The following is a 17,170-nucleotide window of genomic DNA, read 5'->3' on the forward strand; positions in this document are numbered from 1 at the left end:
CAGGCTGCATTCCTGGCCTCCTGCATGCTGCTGCTGCTTGTCTATGTCTGTGCCTGTGCATGCCTCTCCCCTCTCCTTCCACCCCCCTGCAGCTGCCCAGAGCCCACACCTGGGCTGCCCTGCAGTCCTCTGCGCTACCACCACTGATCCATGGGGCAGCCCAGAGGTGGTGGTGATGGTGGCAGAGTGGAGTCCAGGTGCAGGCTCCAAGATTACGTGCACAATTAATGCATTAAAAAAATTAACATGAACAACGATTAACACATTAATCATGATTAAGTGACAGCCCTAATGTGTGTGTGTGTGTGTGTGTGTGTATACACATACACATCTCAGGTCATTACATCAGTTGCTTTCATATATATGCAACTGACAAATATATATAGGTTGTTGTCATGCTCTTTTCCTTTGATCTTTTCACACACACACACACACACACACACACACACACACACACGCTAATTGCCCATCAAGAGTGAAGGATTTCAGGGCGTGTTTAGATGCTCCCCCCCACCCCCCACTCACCCTTTGGGGCCCACCATGTAAAGACTCCCTCCACCACCGCTGCCGCCTCCTCCGCTGCCACCGCCTCCTCCAGCCTCCACTGTGGGGGCTTCCTTCCCCTGTGCACCTCTGCCTCCACCTCCACCTTGCAGCAGGACTTCCCCCTGCCTCCCTTTCCTCAGTCCCCTCCCTTCCCACCATTTCCCTTTCCCTGCTGGCTGTTGTCATGATTGGATGGCAGGGGGGACCCTCCTGTTTCCCTTCCTTCCGTGCCACCCAGCCCTGACAACAGTCGCCACCATGACTGCCTCCTTTGCCTCCTCATGCCCCGCTCACCTCCTTGCCACCTGGCCTCAGCCGCCACCCTGACTGCCCCCTTCTCCTTCCCCCTTCCCTCCCTCCCTCCCTGCCCACTGCCTCCCCCTCCCTGCAGGCTGTTCTGGGGGACACTGGGGACAGGCACATGACCCCCACATTCACCCTCAGGCAGGGAGGCAGGGGGAACCTCCTCTGCTTGGGTAGCTAAAGCATGTTTGCTGCTGCCACAAACTTCCCCAGCAGCGATGCAAAGTTGGGCCTGCACAACCAATCACCACCCGCCGTCTTGACGGCGCATACGCAGTGGGCCAAAAGTGTTACAGACAGACGCACAGAAAGACAGATTAAGGCCTTTATTATAATAGAATATATATAATCTTTGTTCTATATATCAGTTATTTTCTTACTATTTTCCTTTGATACTTTTTTTAAAACACAGTAGCTGCATAAAGGAAAATTGATAAACTCTCTTATTTGTTTTCCTCTTGTGCAGAATCTAGATGCCATGAGCTGTTCTGAGGCCAGCACAGTGGATATGTATACTTTTGTGGGGAATTACCAACTAGCTGAAAAGCCAAGCACACCTGAGGACTGTTTTACAGAAGGTAAGAATCTGCTTGCATCATAGTGATATGAAGCAAGACAAATATTTCAAAAACATCTCTAAATATTTCTGTGTTAAAAATGGTTATTCTGGCTGCTTGCTGTTCTGTTTACCAAAACACTTCATTGAATCAAAGCTCAAAATATGTGTGCTCTAGGCACAAAACCATTACCCTGACTTTGTAAACCATTGCATGTGAAACTGGGAAGCAATGCCCAATGCACATTTTTGTGGCTTGGTTGTATGACTTCATAAATTAAATGTGACACACTCATACTGCCCCATCCAATGAAAACAATTCATTGTCAATATCAGGACCAGAGCAACCCTGAATCTGGAGCACAGTCCTGGTGCCAACAATCAGTTGATCATCAGCATTGGGACTGGGACATAAGACAGCCTTGGTCGCAATGCTGACAATAGGCACACGGGTTGCAAGGGACCCCCTTTCATGACCCTTGTGAGCCATAGGCCTGGTACTTTATGGTAACCCTGGCATGTTTGCTGCTTTGCCCTGCATGTCTCACAGGAGCAGTGGGGCAAGATTCTCTTTTAAATGCTGTGTTGTGGTGGGTGGCAGACAGTGGGGCAAGGCAATCAACATGGTCGCAGTGCAACCAGGGTTTACCCAGACCCAGCACTTTAAGAAGCCTGGCCCTGAAGCCTCCATGGGAGCTGCAAGGTAAAGCAGTCAACATGGGCTGGTCTGTGCCAGGCTAGGCTGCTGGGAACATGGGGTTAAACATATTGTCAGTGGGAACCCCTCACATTTAAGTTGCAAGGTTCCCTGAAAAATTGTGCAATTGTTGGGATCCAGGATTAGATCCCATCCCATCTGTGCGGGCTGGGAGCGACCTGAGCCCTTTTTCGCGCTGCACGCGGGCTGTGGCCAGCAGCCCGGGCACACGGGGGCGGAGAGGGAAGGCCTTCGAGCTGGAATTAGGCACGGACGCGTAGCGGTAGTTTTAAAAGATTGTTTACTTACACCGAGGTGGCAGTGGTGTAGGCTGGAAAGCTTGATTAAGTTGCAGTTACAGAAAGAAAAGAAAACAAAACTCGAACCTGCAGGGCACGAGGGTACGTCGCATAGGGTTCCGGCGACGGGAAGGTGAAAATACGAGGGTAAGTCGCGAAAGGTTTTGGCGACGGGAAAATAAACCTGCAAGACTCGAACCCGGGTAGAAGAGCTCTGGAGTCGTCCGGCAAGGACTCACACGAAGTTTGCTAGGCTCCGTGGGTCCGGTTCGTTGCGCGCGGGAGGGATACGTCTAGGAATCTATCGGCGACGGGGAGAGGCTAGAGATTGATCAGATCTCTGTTGCCTGCTTGAAATGCGCTGGGTCTGTAAGGATCCGCAGCGCTTAGAGATCTTCACACAGCGTGAAGTCTCCTCCTCCCTTGTTCGTGGAGTCCTCCAACTTGGGCGGAAACCACTCAAGCCTCTTATACGGCTAGCAAGCCAATCACTAGCTGCCACGTGTGAATAATTTAGAACTGGCCAATAATGGGACCCGAATTAGCATACAAATGGCGGGAACTCTTTGCAACGAGCATCTCTGTGCTGCAACAAAGAAATGCACCCTGCAAAGAAAGCTTCAAATTGGCGGGAAATTCTCCCTTGCACTGGGGTTCTCTTTTGCAGCAGAAAACTCCACCGTGCAAGGAAGCTGCAATTTAGCGGGGACAATTTAGCAGTGCCGAAGCACACACAAAAACAAAAATCACACCCTTTGGGTTGTGACACCATCATTATTTAAACATCTGCTAGAGGCCTTAGTTACCAAAATACTAGTAAGATAGTGTATCTCTCAGTACCCCTGAATATTAGATCTGAGCACATTTTACAGTGCCAGAGGGCTTCATCCTGTCTTATGGCCCTATGTATTTTGTGGTTACGGATGTTCTCTCCTTTTTGTTTTAGGCTGTGTCCGATATTTTCCATTCTGTTCAGTGGACATCACAAAGTACCCAGGTGACACTTGGTGGAGATTTAGGAAAACCTGCTTCAGAATTGTTGAACATAACTGGTTTGAAAATTTTATCATATTCATGATAGTGCTGAGCAGTGGAAGTCTGGTAAGTATAACTTTGTCTCCTAAGGTTTGAGCTCCAGGGGTGTTTGTACACACCAAATTTTTTGCCCTTTCTTGAGCTGCAATGGCGTGACTGCTTGCATGAGCGGGATTTATGGACGCTTTTTATTTAAGTCTTTTGATGCATTAAACTAAAACTCCCAGGATGTAGTTTAGTTTAGCTCATTGGGAATTAAAGTGTTGTGTCCATGGATTCATTGTGTGCAAACACAAGGGCACTTAGAGACATGTAATGAGCCTCTTTGTCCACCAGATGGTGCTGCAACTTTTTTATAGTTCACCCCTTCAAATTGCTGCCATTTTTTTTTTCTTGTGCCATGTGATATCTCCATGCTCCCACAGCTGTGTGGCAGGGCACAGGCTGGGCAGTGAGGGACTGTCCCACTCTCTTGTGGCATCAGGCAGGGAATGGGCTGAATTTGTTCAAAAACCTAATATGTTTAAACACTGATTTGACACTCTGAAGCTTAATTCATTCGAAAGCCTAGTACATGCAAACACAGATGTGATGCTCCAAAGCTTAATTCATTAAAAAACCTAGTATGTGCAAACACGGGTGCGATACTCCCAACTAAACACATTTACATTTTAATAAACCTATTTAATTTAATGATGATTAAACCATGTGACATGTACAGGTGCCCCAGGATATTTATAGGACAAAAAACAGCTGTTCTGTTTCATTTCTTGAATTATCTAGTGACTGATTTTTCCAGTGATGGACAACATGTTAAACTTTTCCTTTAAACTCCTCCTTCTTGAAGAATAGACTGATTAAAGTCTTGATTCATCATCAGTATTCCAACTTGATATAATTTTATATCAGAACCTTGAATCTGAAAACATCAAAACTTTAGGACATTAAGATATGAAACTGACTGAATATTATGTGATGTTATGTCCTGATTTTATGAAGGACTAAGGTAGAAGATGCTGAAGAAGAAAGGGTCTGTTATCAAATTCATTTAGGAAGAAAGGAGGACTGATAAATAGGAATCTTCCCTAATAAGAGTTATAAGTGATAAAAAGAAAAATGGAAGAGTTTTCAAAGGATGAGGAGTAAGTAGACGTGCAGTTTTCTGAGACACAGGACTGAAAGTCAAATGATTTCTCTTCAGCGCCTGCATGATCTTAGTCAAGTTACTTAATCTTTTTTACTTTAGTTTGCCTTTCTATAAAGTAGGGACATTTCTACTTTACATCACAAGCAGATTGAGGAATAAATTGCATCTATTCTGTGTCACTGCCTCATGGCAGATGTTTCAGTGAGCATACGATTTTTCTGTAAGAGTGTAACTGAAAAGCCTACATCAGAAGGAAAAATAGATTTCACTGAGGAAAAGAAGGGCGGAGCCACGGAAGAACAGGCAGGACTCCATCCAGCAAGCCCACCCCCTGAGATGACGTCGCTCCCAACGGCCCCACCTCCGTACCACAGGGAGGGGGCAACGAGTGGGAATTTATATCCGATCCTCCCACCAGACACAGTAACAACTACAGCAGCCGCTCACCCTGTAGCAACAACCAAGCAAGTAACCAACCCGGAGGGTGCAACCACCACCACCACCCTTGACGCCATCGAAGCATGCGTGGAGATTTACGGAGGAGAGGACACCATCACCCTTCACCTCCTCCTCAACCTGCTCGCTACTCAGCCAGCAAGAAATCTTTTAAGTCAACTTCCACGACTGCAAGCCCTTTTGGAGTCAGTAGCTGCAAACCCAGCCGGCATATCAAGCCACCTTACTGCATACCCGGTCATGCACCAAGGGCCAAGACATTCCCAATTTGACTCACAAAAGGAATCGAAACTGGATATTTAGGCCAACCTTTTCAAAAGTATTGACTAATTTTGGATACCTCAGATTTTGGAAACTAAAGATCTTAGAACCTGGTTTTCAGGAGTTTTGTGTTGTTGTCATTGGCAGTGGCAGCAATCCCTTGATTTGAAGATGATCTCTAGCATGTCTCATTTATGGGTCTTGAGATGACTTAAGAGTCCAATCCTTAAGCAAGCCACAGATCTGTCTGTAGAAGTCACAGATCTTTCCACAAGGGAGAGTGGGCTGCAGGCTGGGATTCCTCTCCTTTTCCTTCCTCTGCTTTCTCTTCTCTGCTTTGAGGGCAAGATGCTTTATCTAGTAATGGGCTGCCACTTGGTTGAGGTTGTGGTGCCATTGGAATCAGTCAGCAACCAGCTTCTCCCAAGTCTTGATGTCGGCATCTGTTTTCTTGAGGTATACCTTCAATGTGTCCTTATAGCATTTCCTTTGGTCACTGTGAGATCTCAGGCTGCAGCTAGTCTGGGAATAGAGTGCTTGTTTTGGGTGTCAAGAGTCAGGCACCTTCACACAAGGTCTGGTCCAACAGTGTTGGTGCTTGAGGATCATTGACTCATTGCTGGTAACACTAGCCTCAGCAAGGATACTGACATTTGTGCAGTGATCTTCTCATTTGATGTGGCGGATTTTCTGTAGGCATCACTGCTCATACCTCTCCAAGCTCTTGAGATGACAACGGTAAGTCACTCACGTTCCATATCTGTAGAGGAGAATGGGAGTGATGACTGTTCTGTAAACCTGCATCTTAGTGTCTTTCTGGAGATTGTAATCTTCATCAATGTTCAGTCTCTGAGAGATATGGCTTTCAGAGAGGTACGGGGATGTGCTCAACAACCTCCAGTGTCTTTCCCTCAGTGGTAATTTGGTATGGTGGGATTTGCATTCATAGCCTGGAGCAGGCTGATAGAGCACTTTAGTCTTCTCGATGTTGAGATAAAGGCCAAAAGTTCAGTAAGTTTCTCCAAAAAGATCCAGCATGATTTTGAGGTTTTCCTCAGTGTGTGCAAGGATGGTGCAGGCACTGGCATATTGAAAGTCAAGGACAGTTGTTTTGCGTGCTTTGGTCTTCAAGTGAAAATGAACAAGATTGAAGAGCCATCCATCTATTTTGTATTCAATGTCATTTCAGAGAGGAAGACAGTCCTTAATGAGAACCAGGATGACTGTCAGAAAAATGGGGAACAGAGTTGGGGTGATATTTGCTTGACCCTAGTTTAGATGACAAACAAATCTGTCTCTGATCTGCTACACAGAATGGCCATGGTTATCTGGTCATGGAGAAGCCTCAGGACCTTGATGCTCTTTTCAGGACATCCAAATCTGTCCAGTATTTTCCACAAGGCTTCATGACTGATGGAAACAAAAGCCATACAGGTCAATGAAGGCGATACAAAGGTCCTGATGTTGTTCCTGAAACTCTTCTTGGACCTGGTGGGCAACAAAGTTTTGAGTATTCACAATTCAATATAGTTAGAAATCAGACTGTAGCTGTCCAAAGCTAGACTTCTAAAATCTGACACATCCAAAAAGAGAAACTCAAAACTCTAGAACTCTTGGTTCAGAGTTGATATCTTTTATTAGAACAACTAAGAAATCGCACAAAAAAAATCTTTTTCTGCAAGCTTTTGGGCGCGCACACCCTTCTTCAGGCTTAGGAAAAATTAAAGATGGTAAAAAGTCCCTATAGGTAGAAAATAAACTTCATTTTTTGCACAGAGAAAGCTGAAGGTTGAAGTGTGGTCCTCTGGGTCCATGGGAGTGTCTTTGTGAGTTGCTTTAATGTGTAGAGAAGGCAAAAAAGTACTTTTGAAAATGTAGACTTTTAAAAAGAATAAAAAAATCCATATTGGCTATAAATTCTTCTAGCAAAGTAATCATAAACCAAACACTACAAACTATATCCTAGCATTTTGAAATAAATTACCACAAATTTAAAAAAAAAAATTATATTTAACTTTTGAATTTCCAGGCATTTGAAGACATTTACCTTGAAAACAGAAAAAATATTCAAAACCTGCTGAGCTTTGCTGATATAATGTTTACCTACATCTTTTTCCTGGAGATGATTCTGAAATGGGTAGCTTTTGGCTTCCAAAAGTATTTCACCAGTGCCTGGTGTTGGCTTGATTTTGTTATAGTGTGTGTAAGTATTGTATTTGAGGTTTATATTCTATATAGTAAGTTATGTTGTTATGAATGGAGTAAATTTTGCCTCAGTGGAAAATCTATGCAAATGAGATTCTGCCCACATACATGAGAGTGAAGCCAATTTTCCAAAGCAGAAAATAACTATGAGCAAAATAGACAGAAAACATTTTCAATTAAAAATATGTAAAATAATTGAGAATATTTTTCTAGATGCCCAAAAAGTCATGATCTCATAATCACGCCAGGCCATGTTGGTTTGTAGGAGAATGAAAGAAGTAATAAAATGAAAATACAATATATAATAAATTTAAAAAGGGAACTTAAAAGCAAAGTATAGCTTAAAAGATAAAGGATGCAGACACAAAGGGAAGCTAAAAATAACACTGAAAAATCCATGGTCCAAGGAATAAGGTACAGTAAAGGAGTGTTTAAAATACATAAGGAATAAGTAGATTTCTAACAGTCATATAGCCCAAACCAGCTCTCCTTTTGGTGGGTAAATAGCACATAATGGGCTAACTTTAGTTGTATAAGGGGCGTTTTGAATCCTACTTCCCACTGCATAATTAACTAGATCTTTTTGAGCCTTTGCAAAAGGACTGCAACTATTCAACAGAACAGAAATAAAAGAAGACCATGTAATTATTAAAGGAAATGGTGAAATTATGAGTAATAAGACAAGAGGTACAAGCATCAATAAATATTTATATTTGGAAAGAAGCTGAGTGATATAACGATGTCATGTGATCATGAACTACTTTTCTGTTTCACCAATATCCAAGGAAGCTGGTAAATAGACTATATTAAAATTAAATATTTTTAAAAGTAGCAGATCCTGGTAACATGCCTCTAAAAGTTTTTAAAAGGTGCCTGGAAAACTCTCTGGAACATTACTGTTCTATGTGTATAAATACTGGAATACTGGGGAGGTTCCCGTGTACTGGAAAAACTGAATATTGTGTCAGTGCTTAAAAATGGTAAATATAACAAACTGGATAATTTCAAACTGTTAGTCTGACAGCAGTCATGACCACAATAATACGGTTGTATAAAGCTCAATCAATGAAGAACTAAAGGATGGGAGTATATGGTTTTATTGAGTCTAAGTTTTTTTGTTTTGTTTTTCAATTGGGCAAAAGAGCTTGATATTATTTTGTTATGAGATGTCAAATTCAGTTAATAAAGGTAACTGAATTGGTATGATATATTTGGACTTCTGTAAGGCATTTGCTAGCACCTCACAATATTTTGACTTAAAAATAAGCAAAAAACAAACTCAAAATACCTATATTGTATAGATTAAAGCAGGCTAAATAATAGATTTAAAAATATAACTGTAAATGAGGAGTGAGCATATTTGAAGTGAGATGGAAAGGGATCAATCCTCAGCTAAACACTTTAATACTTTTTTGTGGTCTGCAGGGTTGTCACCCTCCAGTTTTTTCATTTTTAAAAATTTTTTTTACAGGCAACCAGATTTTTGTTAATCTATTTTTTACACAATGTACAGGGAGCACAAAGAACAAGAATACTTCCTAGGCAAAAAAGCACTAATCCCTTCTACACTCCCAGCAGCTTGGACCTTTTAAAATTCCCAATGTCATGAAATATAGCAGATCACAGTATTTTCTATCACACCCCCATTCTTGCTATGTTTTTTAAAGTAAAAACCTTCTTCTAGCAGTGAGATCTAAAGCCTCCCTGGGCACAGGACCGTGGGAGCAGAAAAATCCAATCCTGAACCCACGCAGAGACAACTACCTTATGTGGTAATCACCTGCCTGCTTCTGTATTTGCTCTAGAAACTATTCCAGGCACTAGATGCTCTCCCCTCCAAAAACTACCCTTCTCAGTGCAAGAGCAGGAAAGGTACGGGTGTAACTCTCCCATCCCTCTCCTATGTAGTCTGCTACTGCTCCTCCCCTTGCAGGAGATGGGAGGAAGAAGCCTGCTGTTGCTATGAATGGTCTCCCCTTTGCTGCAGCTCCCTGGCCAGTTGCAGCAACGAAGAGCCTAATCTACTTCCTCTCTGTTGCTGCTATAAACTTCTCTGTGCAGGGGGAGCGTATATGCCACAAGGTGGACATGAGGGAGGGCAAGCTCTTACCCTGCGCTCAGACATGCTCTTTGGTTACACCCTGCACGTTAAGGCTGAATCCCTCCTCCTGCACACACAATACCTGAAGCATTTGTGGAAACACCCAAAGGTTCCAGTGGGAAACAGCAGGAGGAGCAGCATTTCCTAGTGTCCATAAATGTTACAGATGTCTAGATATTTTTATGTATTTTATGGACAAGGGCCTTTAGCCATTTTTTTCATGGGCAGATGGTAACTCTTGTGGTCTGAAAGAAAGTATAACATCAAAGTCAATAAAATTAGCATATAACTTACCCATTGTTGAAATAGTAAATAATGAGAGCTGGTCGACATTACAGAGTTCTCTGGATTGCCGGGTAATGGAGTGCATTCAATCAGCATGCATTTGGCACAACCACATGATAAGTCAAAAATCTACAGTGAAGATATGTGTAGACCATGCTTGATGGAGAGGGCAAGTGTCCTGGAAAACAGTCGTTCCCAAAGAGACTGTTGATACCATTGTGAATGACTGAGCTGAACATAAGCTCTCAAACACAGTGAAGAAGCTAGAAGGGTTAATTGAATCCTTGGGCATATAAAATGAAATACTGAGGAGGGGAGAGGTCATTTGACCTTTGTTTACAATATTGAAACATTGTTTCCACACTTCAAAAGAGGTATTGAAAAACTGGAAAGGTTCGGGAAAGATCCACAAGAATAAATAAAAAATGGAAAGTGTGCCTTACAGTTGAGAAATGCAAGGGGTGCAATTTATGTAGTTTATCAAAGAGAAGGCTAAGAGGTGACTTGACCACAGTCTAGAACAGGGGTGGGCACCCTGGCCTGTCCGCTCTGTACCTGCAATGCCCTCAGCTGGGCAGATGGGATGAAACTGTGGGCGGGCAAGGAGCACTGTCCGGGGCCAGGGCTGGGGCTGGAGCTAGGGCCTGGGTTCAGATCAGGATCACAGGGCAGAGACAGTGTGGTGCCAGGGTTGAGGCCTGGGGAAGAGCCGTGATCCGCTCCCTGCAAATCCCTGTGATGGGCTCTGGTTCCAGGGGCATGTGTGCGCCGAGAGGGATCACAGCTCTGCCCCAGGCCCCAGCTCCATGGTGTCACAGCCCTGAAATCCTGTTACCAGCCCCATCCTTGACCCTGGCCCTGCCCACCCATCTCACTCCTGGACACCACTCCCCACCTGCCAATGGTCCCATCCCATCCACCCAGCCACGCACTCTGCCCATGCGGGTCCTGGGCTGATCTCCATGGAGACCCCAGGATTGCTGGGTAGTGACAGCACAGGACCAAGGCCCAGGGAAAAGCTGTGATCCACTCCCTGCTTGCAGAATCACCGTCCATTGCAGGGGTCTGTGGGGAGTGGATCATGGCTCTGCCTGGGCCTGGGTGCCCACCCTGAACTGTCATGGCCCGCATAATTGCCCACGCCTAGTCTACGAGTACCTGTGTAGGGAGATGATAATTAACATTTTTATTTTGCTTTTTAATTTAGTAAGGCTGTAAAAAGATACAGTGATTAGAAAATGATGATAGACAAATTCAATAGGAAATCAGGTGAAAATTGTGAACAGTGAAGGCAGTTAACCAATATAATAATTTACCAAGGATTGTGGTACATCCTGTATCAAGCAAAGTTTTAAAATTAAGATCAGATGTCTTTCAAAAAAAAATCTGTTTTTCAAAAGAATTAGGAACTATCACTGTGCAGAAAGTCAGACTAATTTACTGCAATTCTCTCCTCTAGCCTTCAGAATAAAAGAACACAATTATTGCTGGTCATATGACTGTGCTGTGTTCTTAGTAATTGCAAAAGTTAACCTCAGAGAAAAAAGACTCACAGGTGTATGGACTGGTGCCATTATAATGTGAAATAATAATCATGTGTGTGAAATAATATAATGTTACAGTAATATCAGAAGTAAAGAGTCTGATTACAGTACAGTAAAGGTGGGCATGTACACCACTCCCAGCTTCTTCTTGCACGGGGTTGGGTAGACCACACTGCAGGAGCAGTAGTCAGGGGAGTCCCAAGGGAGGTAAGAATTCTCACTCTCCCCTCCCTTCTCTTCCCTTCCCTACTCAAAGGCATGCTCCCTCCCCACTTCTCCCCCCACTCCTGTTCTGCTCTCCTCAACTTGCCGCCAGCATCCACCATGCTGAGGGCAGCTCTTGTCCTGCTGCCACCAGGCTGCACAGGGGCTGTGCTCACCCAGGACCTCTACAGTGGTAGGCCTCCACAAGAGAAGGCTGAGGGGGGATCTAGTGGCCTGTTACAAACTAGTCAGAGGGGACCCAGGGGAAGCTGCCAGGGAAGGGAATGTGCCCACCCACCTCTGCCCCCACCACCACAGTCCTGCGCTGAGGTCAATCCCTGTGAAGCCCAGGGGGAGTGGGCAGGAGCTCCCCTCACCGGTGGGACAGTGGGGATAGCAGCAGTAAGGGTAGGCAGCAGCAGAAGGGGGAATGGCAGGGGTGGGGAAGGGACCTTTTGAGTACAGAGGGGAAGGGAGGGGGGACTCCTTATCTTCTTCAGGACTGAAGTCCCTGGTGATGCACCTGCAGCATGGTCAAAAAGTGGGGTGCGATGTGGCCTTGCCGTTGAAACCCCCTGTACACCCTCTGCCCCTCTGTACACCTTCCATTTCTTTTACTGCTCAGAAAACCTATAGCCTTGCGACCATGCTTGCCTATTGTAATAGCTACAAAAATTATATTATTTTTACAGTTGCTATTCTGAATAGAAGTCCTAATTTTAATTAATTCTGTACAGATTTCACTCATCTCCTTGGGGCCAAAAAGTACATCGATTCTGGAATATCTCTGTGCTCAGCAGAGTTCCTTGAAATCTATTAGAACACTACGGGCATTGAGACCCCTACGAGCCTTATCCAGATTTGAAGGCATAAAAGTAAGAATATTTTTGTGTGTGCCCTTGGAGTGTGTGGATATTCTAAACTGACCATATTCAATTTTTTTTTAACAAAAACTGGAAGTTGATTCTTCTTTTCAGAAACCAAATAACATTAAAAAAATTCAAGAGTCCTATTTAAATTGTAGATGCTATTATTGTAAAATTGGTATTTAATAAATTTAATGCAAATTTACAAGTAACTAGTTTAAGAACATCTGATTTTTAAGGATAAAAATCACATTTTGGTGGTAGGAATTGTGATGCTCAAATATTTTATTGTATTAATGGAAGGTCTTATTTTACTGGATCTTTAAACAGGTTTATCTAATTTGCATTATGGAATTTGCAGTGTGCATATCAATCGTAATTGTATACAATAATTGGAATGGTGTCATGTTGCCATAATTTTATTCTTTCTATGCAATGTGTAAAACAAATGAAAGCACCATTTACCTAGATTCCATTTTCTAAGGCCTTTCCTTGTTTTGTATTTATGTCTGGATGAAAAATTTTCAGAGTATTTGTCAAATATTTATAAATTAGAAGAACATCTGGATCAGTTTGTGAATGATTTGCAAGTAGAATAATCTTTTTTTTCATAATTTGTATTTGCCACAGTAATTCAAAGAGCTTCACTTAAAGCTTTGAGAGTATTACTTGCATTATTATGATTTGCATAGAAGGGGAAGCTAGTATCTAGTAAATTGGACAGGAGATCAGTCTTTGTATGCAACTCACAATATAAGGGCTTTCCCACAAAACATCCCTCTATATATTGGATAAAATTCATTTTCACCTCTGTTGAAGAACACACTGCTGAGAGGAAGGCTATGTTATTCTTCTTTGACAATGAGTCATCATCATACACACACTGTACCTCATGTATGAAACCTTTTTAAGTAGCAGTGTCTAGGGCATTTGCCTATTCTTTTCTTTACTCTTGTGTGAGGGCATAAGAGAAAGCTGTCTAGCAGCAAAGATTGTGTCTACTGTACCTCTGGGTGTCTATATTTCCCCGGTGAGGGAAGCAAGTCTATTGAGGAGACACCCTTCACCTTAACACAGACTACATCTACCACAGAAAGTCTCAGAGATCTGCAAAGTTGCAGTGTAAAGGAAGCCAATGACTTCTATGAAACACTATTCCATTGACAGGATTGCCAAGATAGGTGCCAAGTTCAGGATAGCAGGACTCCATCCCTGCTTCTGGAGTATTTAGTTACCACAAGATTTAATCTGTCAGGAAATTGAAGAAGGGGCATTGATAGTCCACCCTTTATATCTTCCCACAAAAGCATGAAAAGGTCATAGCGCATGCGTGACCCTAATGGTCAGGAATATTTCAAAACTTATTGGTCTTATACACATTAGGCACATGTGTACTTACATGGGGATCTGCAGTGACTGTAACCTTTTGAAAAGCCATAGTTACTGTAGAGAAAGTAACTCCTTATTTTCAGTGTCGCTAGCAACACCATTCTCCCAAAAGGTGCAAAGCACTGATTTGACAAAGGAAGTGCAGAATTTTCATTTGATTCTTTGGCAAGGGACAGACATTCAAAAAGCCTGAGCCTGAATTGATTCAATCTTGGCAGGTTAGTCTAACCTGCCTAGGTTGAACTGGTTTGCAACTGCACAGACATTCCCCCTGGACTGAAGAAATGCAGGCACATGCCTGCAGTGGCTCAGGCTAGAAGGCAGGGGTCACTAGAACAACCCTCCCTTCCCTTCCTCAATGCTGAGCTGAGGGGGGCATGACCAGGCCCTGGCAGGATGTTCCAATTAGGGAGGGGTTTAAACCCCCATTCTGCCTGCACTGTCCCAGGCTTTTCCCCGCTTGCTACTCAAGGGGTGGGAGTGTTTCCAACCCCCAAGCCTGCACTCTGAGGCAAAGGGGGTGTGTGCAGTGCATGCATCTGTTGATGATACTGAGCTTTTCAATCACCCTCCCCTGATTCTTCATACTGTCTGCAAACCTGACATACAAGGGAGCCAGCAGAGGGCTGATAAGACAGTATTTATGAGCCCATCAATAAAAAAAGCCTCTCTCATTAGTTCAAGCTCTTCTTAAACAGCTTTATCCAAGGAAGGAATGGAGGGACATTACCAGCTGACCTGTTGATTAGCTCCCAAAAGCCCTAGGTGGACACTGTTCTGTCTGCCTGTCCCAGTGATATTTGAGACACACACACACACACACACACACACACACACACCCTCTCAGCATTAGCTAGCATACCACATGCCTAGGGTCCATGGGGCTAGGGTCTGGGCTATGCGAGATAGGTGGGAGGGAGGGAGGGGAGAATTCCTGCTTGAGCAGCAGTGGGGGAGGGGGGTGTCAGGGGGAAGCCATGACTTACTGTGCCTGCAGTCTCTCCTAGGGAGCAGAGGGGTGGGGCCAGCCCTATTCTCTGGAGCAGACAGCACAGCCCAGGGATGCAAAGCATCTGGGATGCTGGGGGAGTCTGGTTTAACTTAAACCTGGAAGGGGTCTGGGACAGATATTACATAAACCAGTTTGACCCAAATCAGTTAAGTCTGATCAATCAGTTAGGTCTGATTCAACCAGGTTTATCTTAAACCAGTTTCAGCCATTTTGAAACTGGTTTTTATGTGCACTGAAATTATGTTCTATTACGGGTTTAAACCAGTTTCTGATCACTTAAACCGCTTTGTGTGTAATGTCTGTCTCTAGCCTTTGTCTGCATGAATCCTATGTTACACCAGGCCATGAGCGTCCTGGTGTGGTGGTCACCACCAGGGCCAGAAGAAGCAACCTGGAGTGTGCAGAGTCTGGGTGTAAGGGAGCCAGGAGGCCAGAAGCCATAAAACCTGTCTAATGAACCAGGTCAGAGATCCAGAGGGTCAGGCAGAGCACAGGGCCAGGTCAGGTATCCAGGAGGTGAAACTGGAGTTCGGTTAGGGAACCAATAAGTCAGGCCAGACTCAGAGTCTGTGGGCAATGTGGGTCAGGTAGCCAGAGAATCTTTCAGAGGGCCAGTAAAGGTACAAGCCAAGAGTGCACAGTCTGAGTACAAGGTTGAACCGCGTTGCCAGGACAATTCTTTTTCTGAGTCAGGGGTTTGAATTACAAGGGATGAAGCATCAGCCGACCCTGTCTGGCCACTCCAGTGGCAGGCAGTGGGTGTGTGACTTGGGCCAGCTGGACGGTTCTGGCCACCTCTGTCTTTCCCAGGACTCTTCTGAGGAGGTGCCAGACTAGGATGAGTGGCTGTGCTGGGCAAGCTGAGACCCTAAGTTCAAAGCTGGGACCTAGCATTCTATATATATGCATTAGGTATGAGAGTCTGGAAATTTCTGTCCATCAGAGTTGGGAGAAAATCATTTTCCAGCCCTTGTGATTTTCCTACCAGACTGAATATATGAGGGAGGGAGTGACCATATTCTACATTAATTACTTTCCATTTGTTAGTGAGCTGGCACATGCTCTGTGTGCTTGGTATTTCCTTAGTGGGTCTATTCCCTTTTTTTATGTCAGTTTTTATTAATTCTAGATAGCTTGTTTAGAGAAATCTTCCCCTTATTGAAGCTATGTAATTGAGACATTTTTAAAGCATTTCAGCAACAGTGGTGAAGGTTATGGATTATTTAGAGAAGCTAGATGCTGTCAAGCTGGCAGGGCCAGATGGGATGCACCCAAGTACTGAAGGAATTGGCTGAAGTAATTTCAGAGCTGGACAAGTGACAGATGACTGGGAAAGGGCCAACAGAGTACCTATCTTAAAGGGGATAAGGAGGATCAGGGGAACTTCATCCTAACTGCTATACTTTTAAAGAAAATAGAGCAAGTCCTCAAGGAATCTGTTGTGAAGCACCTAGAGGAGAACCAGGTGCTCATGACCAAGCCATACTTGATTATGTTGATTTCCTTCTCTGATAAGGTGACAGGCTCTGTAGATGAGGGGAGAGTAGTGGATGTGATATACCTTGAATTCATCAAAACTTTTGACACTGTCTCTCATGATGTTCTCATTAACAAGCTAAGGAAATACAGACTAGATGAAAATACTGTAAGGTAGATGTGTAACTGGTTGGATCATCATATTCAGCAAGTAGCCCTCAAAGTCTTGATATATAGTTGGGAGGAGGTATCAAGTGGGGTTCTCCAGGAGTCTGTCCTGCATCTGGTATTGTTTATATCTTCATCAATTAATTGGATGATGGGACTGAGTGCACAGTTAGCAAATTTGTGGATGATTCCAAATTGGGAGGAATTGTTGACACTCCAGAGGGTAGGAGTAGGATTCTGATCCAGAATGACCTGAATAGACTAGAGAAATGGTCTACAATTAGTAGACCAATTAGACGACCTCCACCCTAGAGTGCTGAGGGAATTAGCAGAGGTCATTGCGGGACCCCTGGCATGGCTTTACGAGCACTCGTGGTGCTCTGGTGTGGTGCCAGAGGACTGGAAAAGGGCCAATGTGGTTCCCATTTTCAAAAAAGGGAGGAAGGAGGACCCAGGAAACTATAGGCCAGTTAGTCTTACCTTGATCCTGGGTAAGCTTTTTGAGAGAATTATCCTGGCACATGTCTGCGAGGGGCCAGCAGGGGTGATTATACTTAGGGGCAACCAACATGGGTTCATTAGAGGCAGGTCCTGTCAGACCAACCTGGTGGCCTTCTATG

At 44.1% G+C, this 17,170-nt stretch overlaps 1 protein-coding gene across 1 annotated transcript in view; it reads left to right on the forward strand.

The window, feature by feature from the left end:
• LOC102373313 (sodium channel protein type 5 subunit alpha-like) overlaps positions 1-17,170 on the forward strand; it is a 116,889-nt gene that overhangs the window by 68,764 nt on the left and 30,955 nt on the right. The window contains exons 17-20 of the mRNA XM_025203357.1: positions 1,316-1,427; positions 3,348-3,502; positions 7,330-7,503; positions 12,377-12,514. Of these exons, the coding sequence (XP_025059142.1) occupies positions 1,316-1,427; positions 3,348-3,502; positions 7,330-7,503; positions 12,377-12,514 (579 nt within the window). The remainder of the gene's footprint in view (positions 1-1,315; positions 1,428-3,347; positions 3,503-7,329; positions 7,504-12,376; positions 12,515-17,170) is intronic.

The sequence above is a fragment of the Alligator sinensis genome, unplaced genomic scaffold, assembly GCF_000455745.1.
Source record: "Alligator sinensis unplaced genomic scaffold, ASM45574v1 scaffold885_1, whole genome shotgun sequence".
NCBI lineage: Eukaryota > Metazoa > Chordata > Crocodylia > Alligatoridae > Alligator > Alligator sinensis.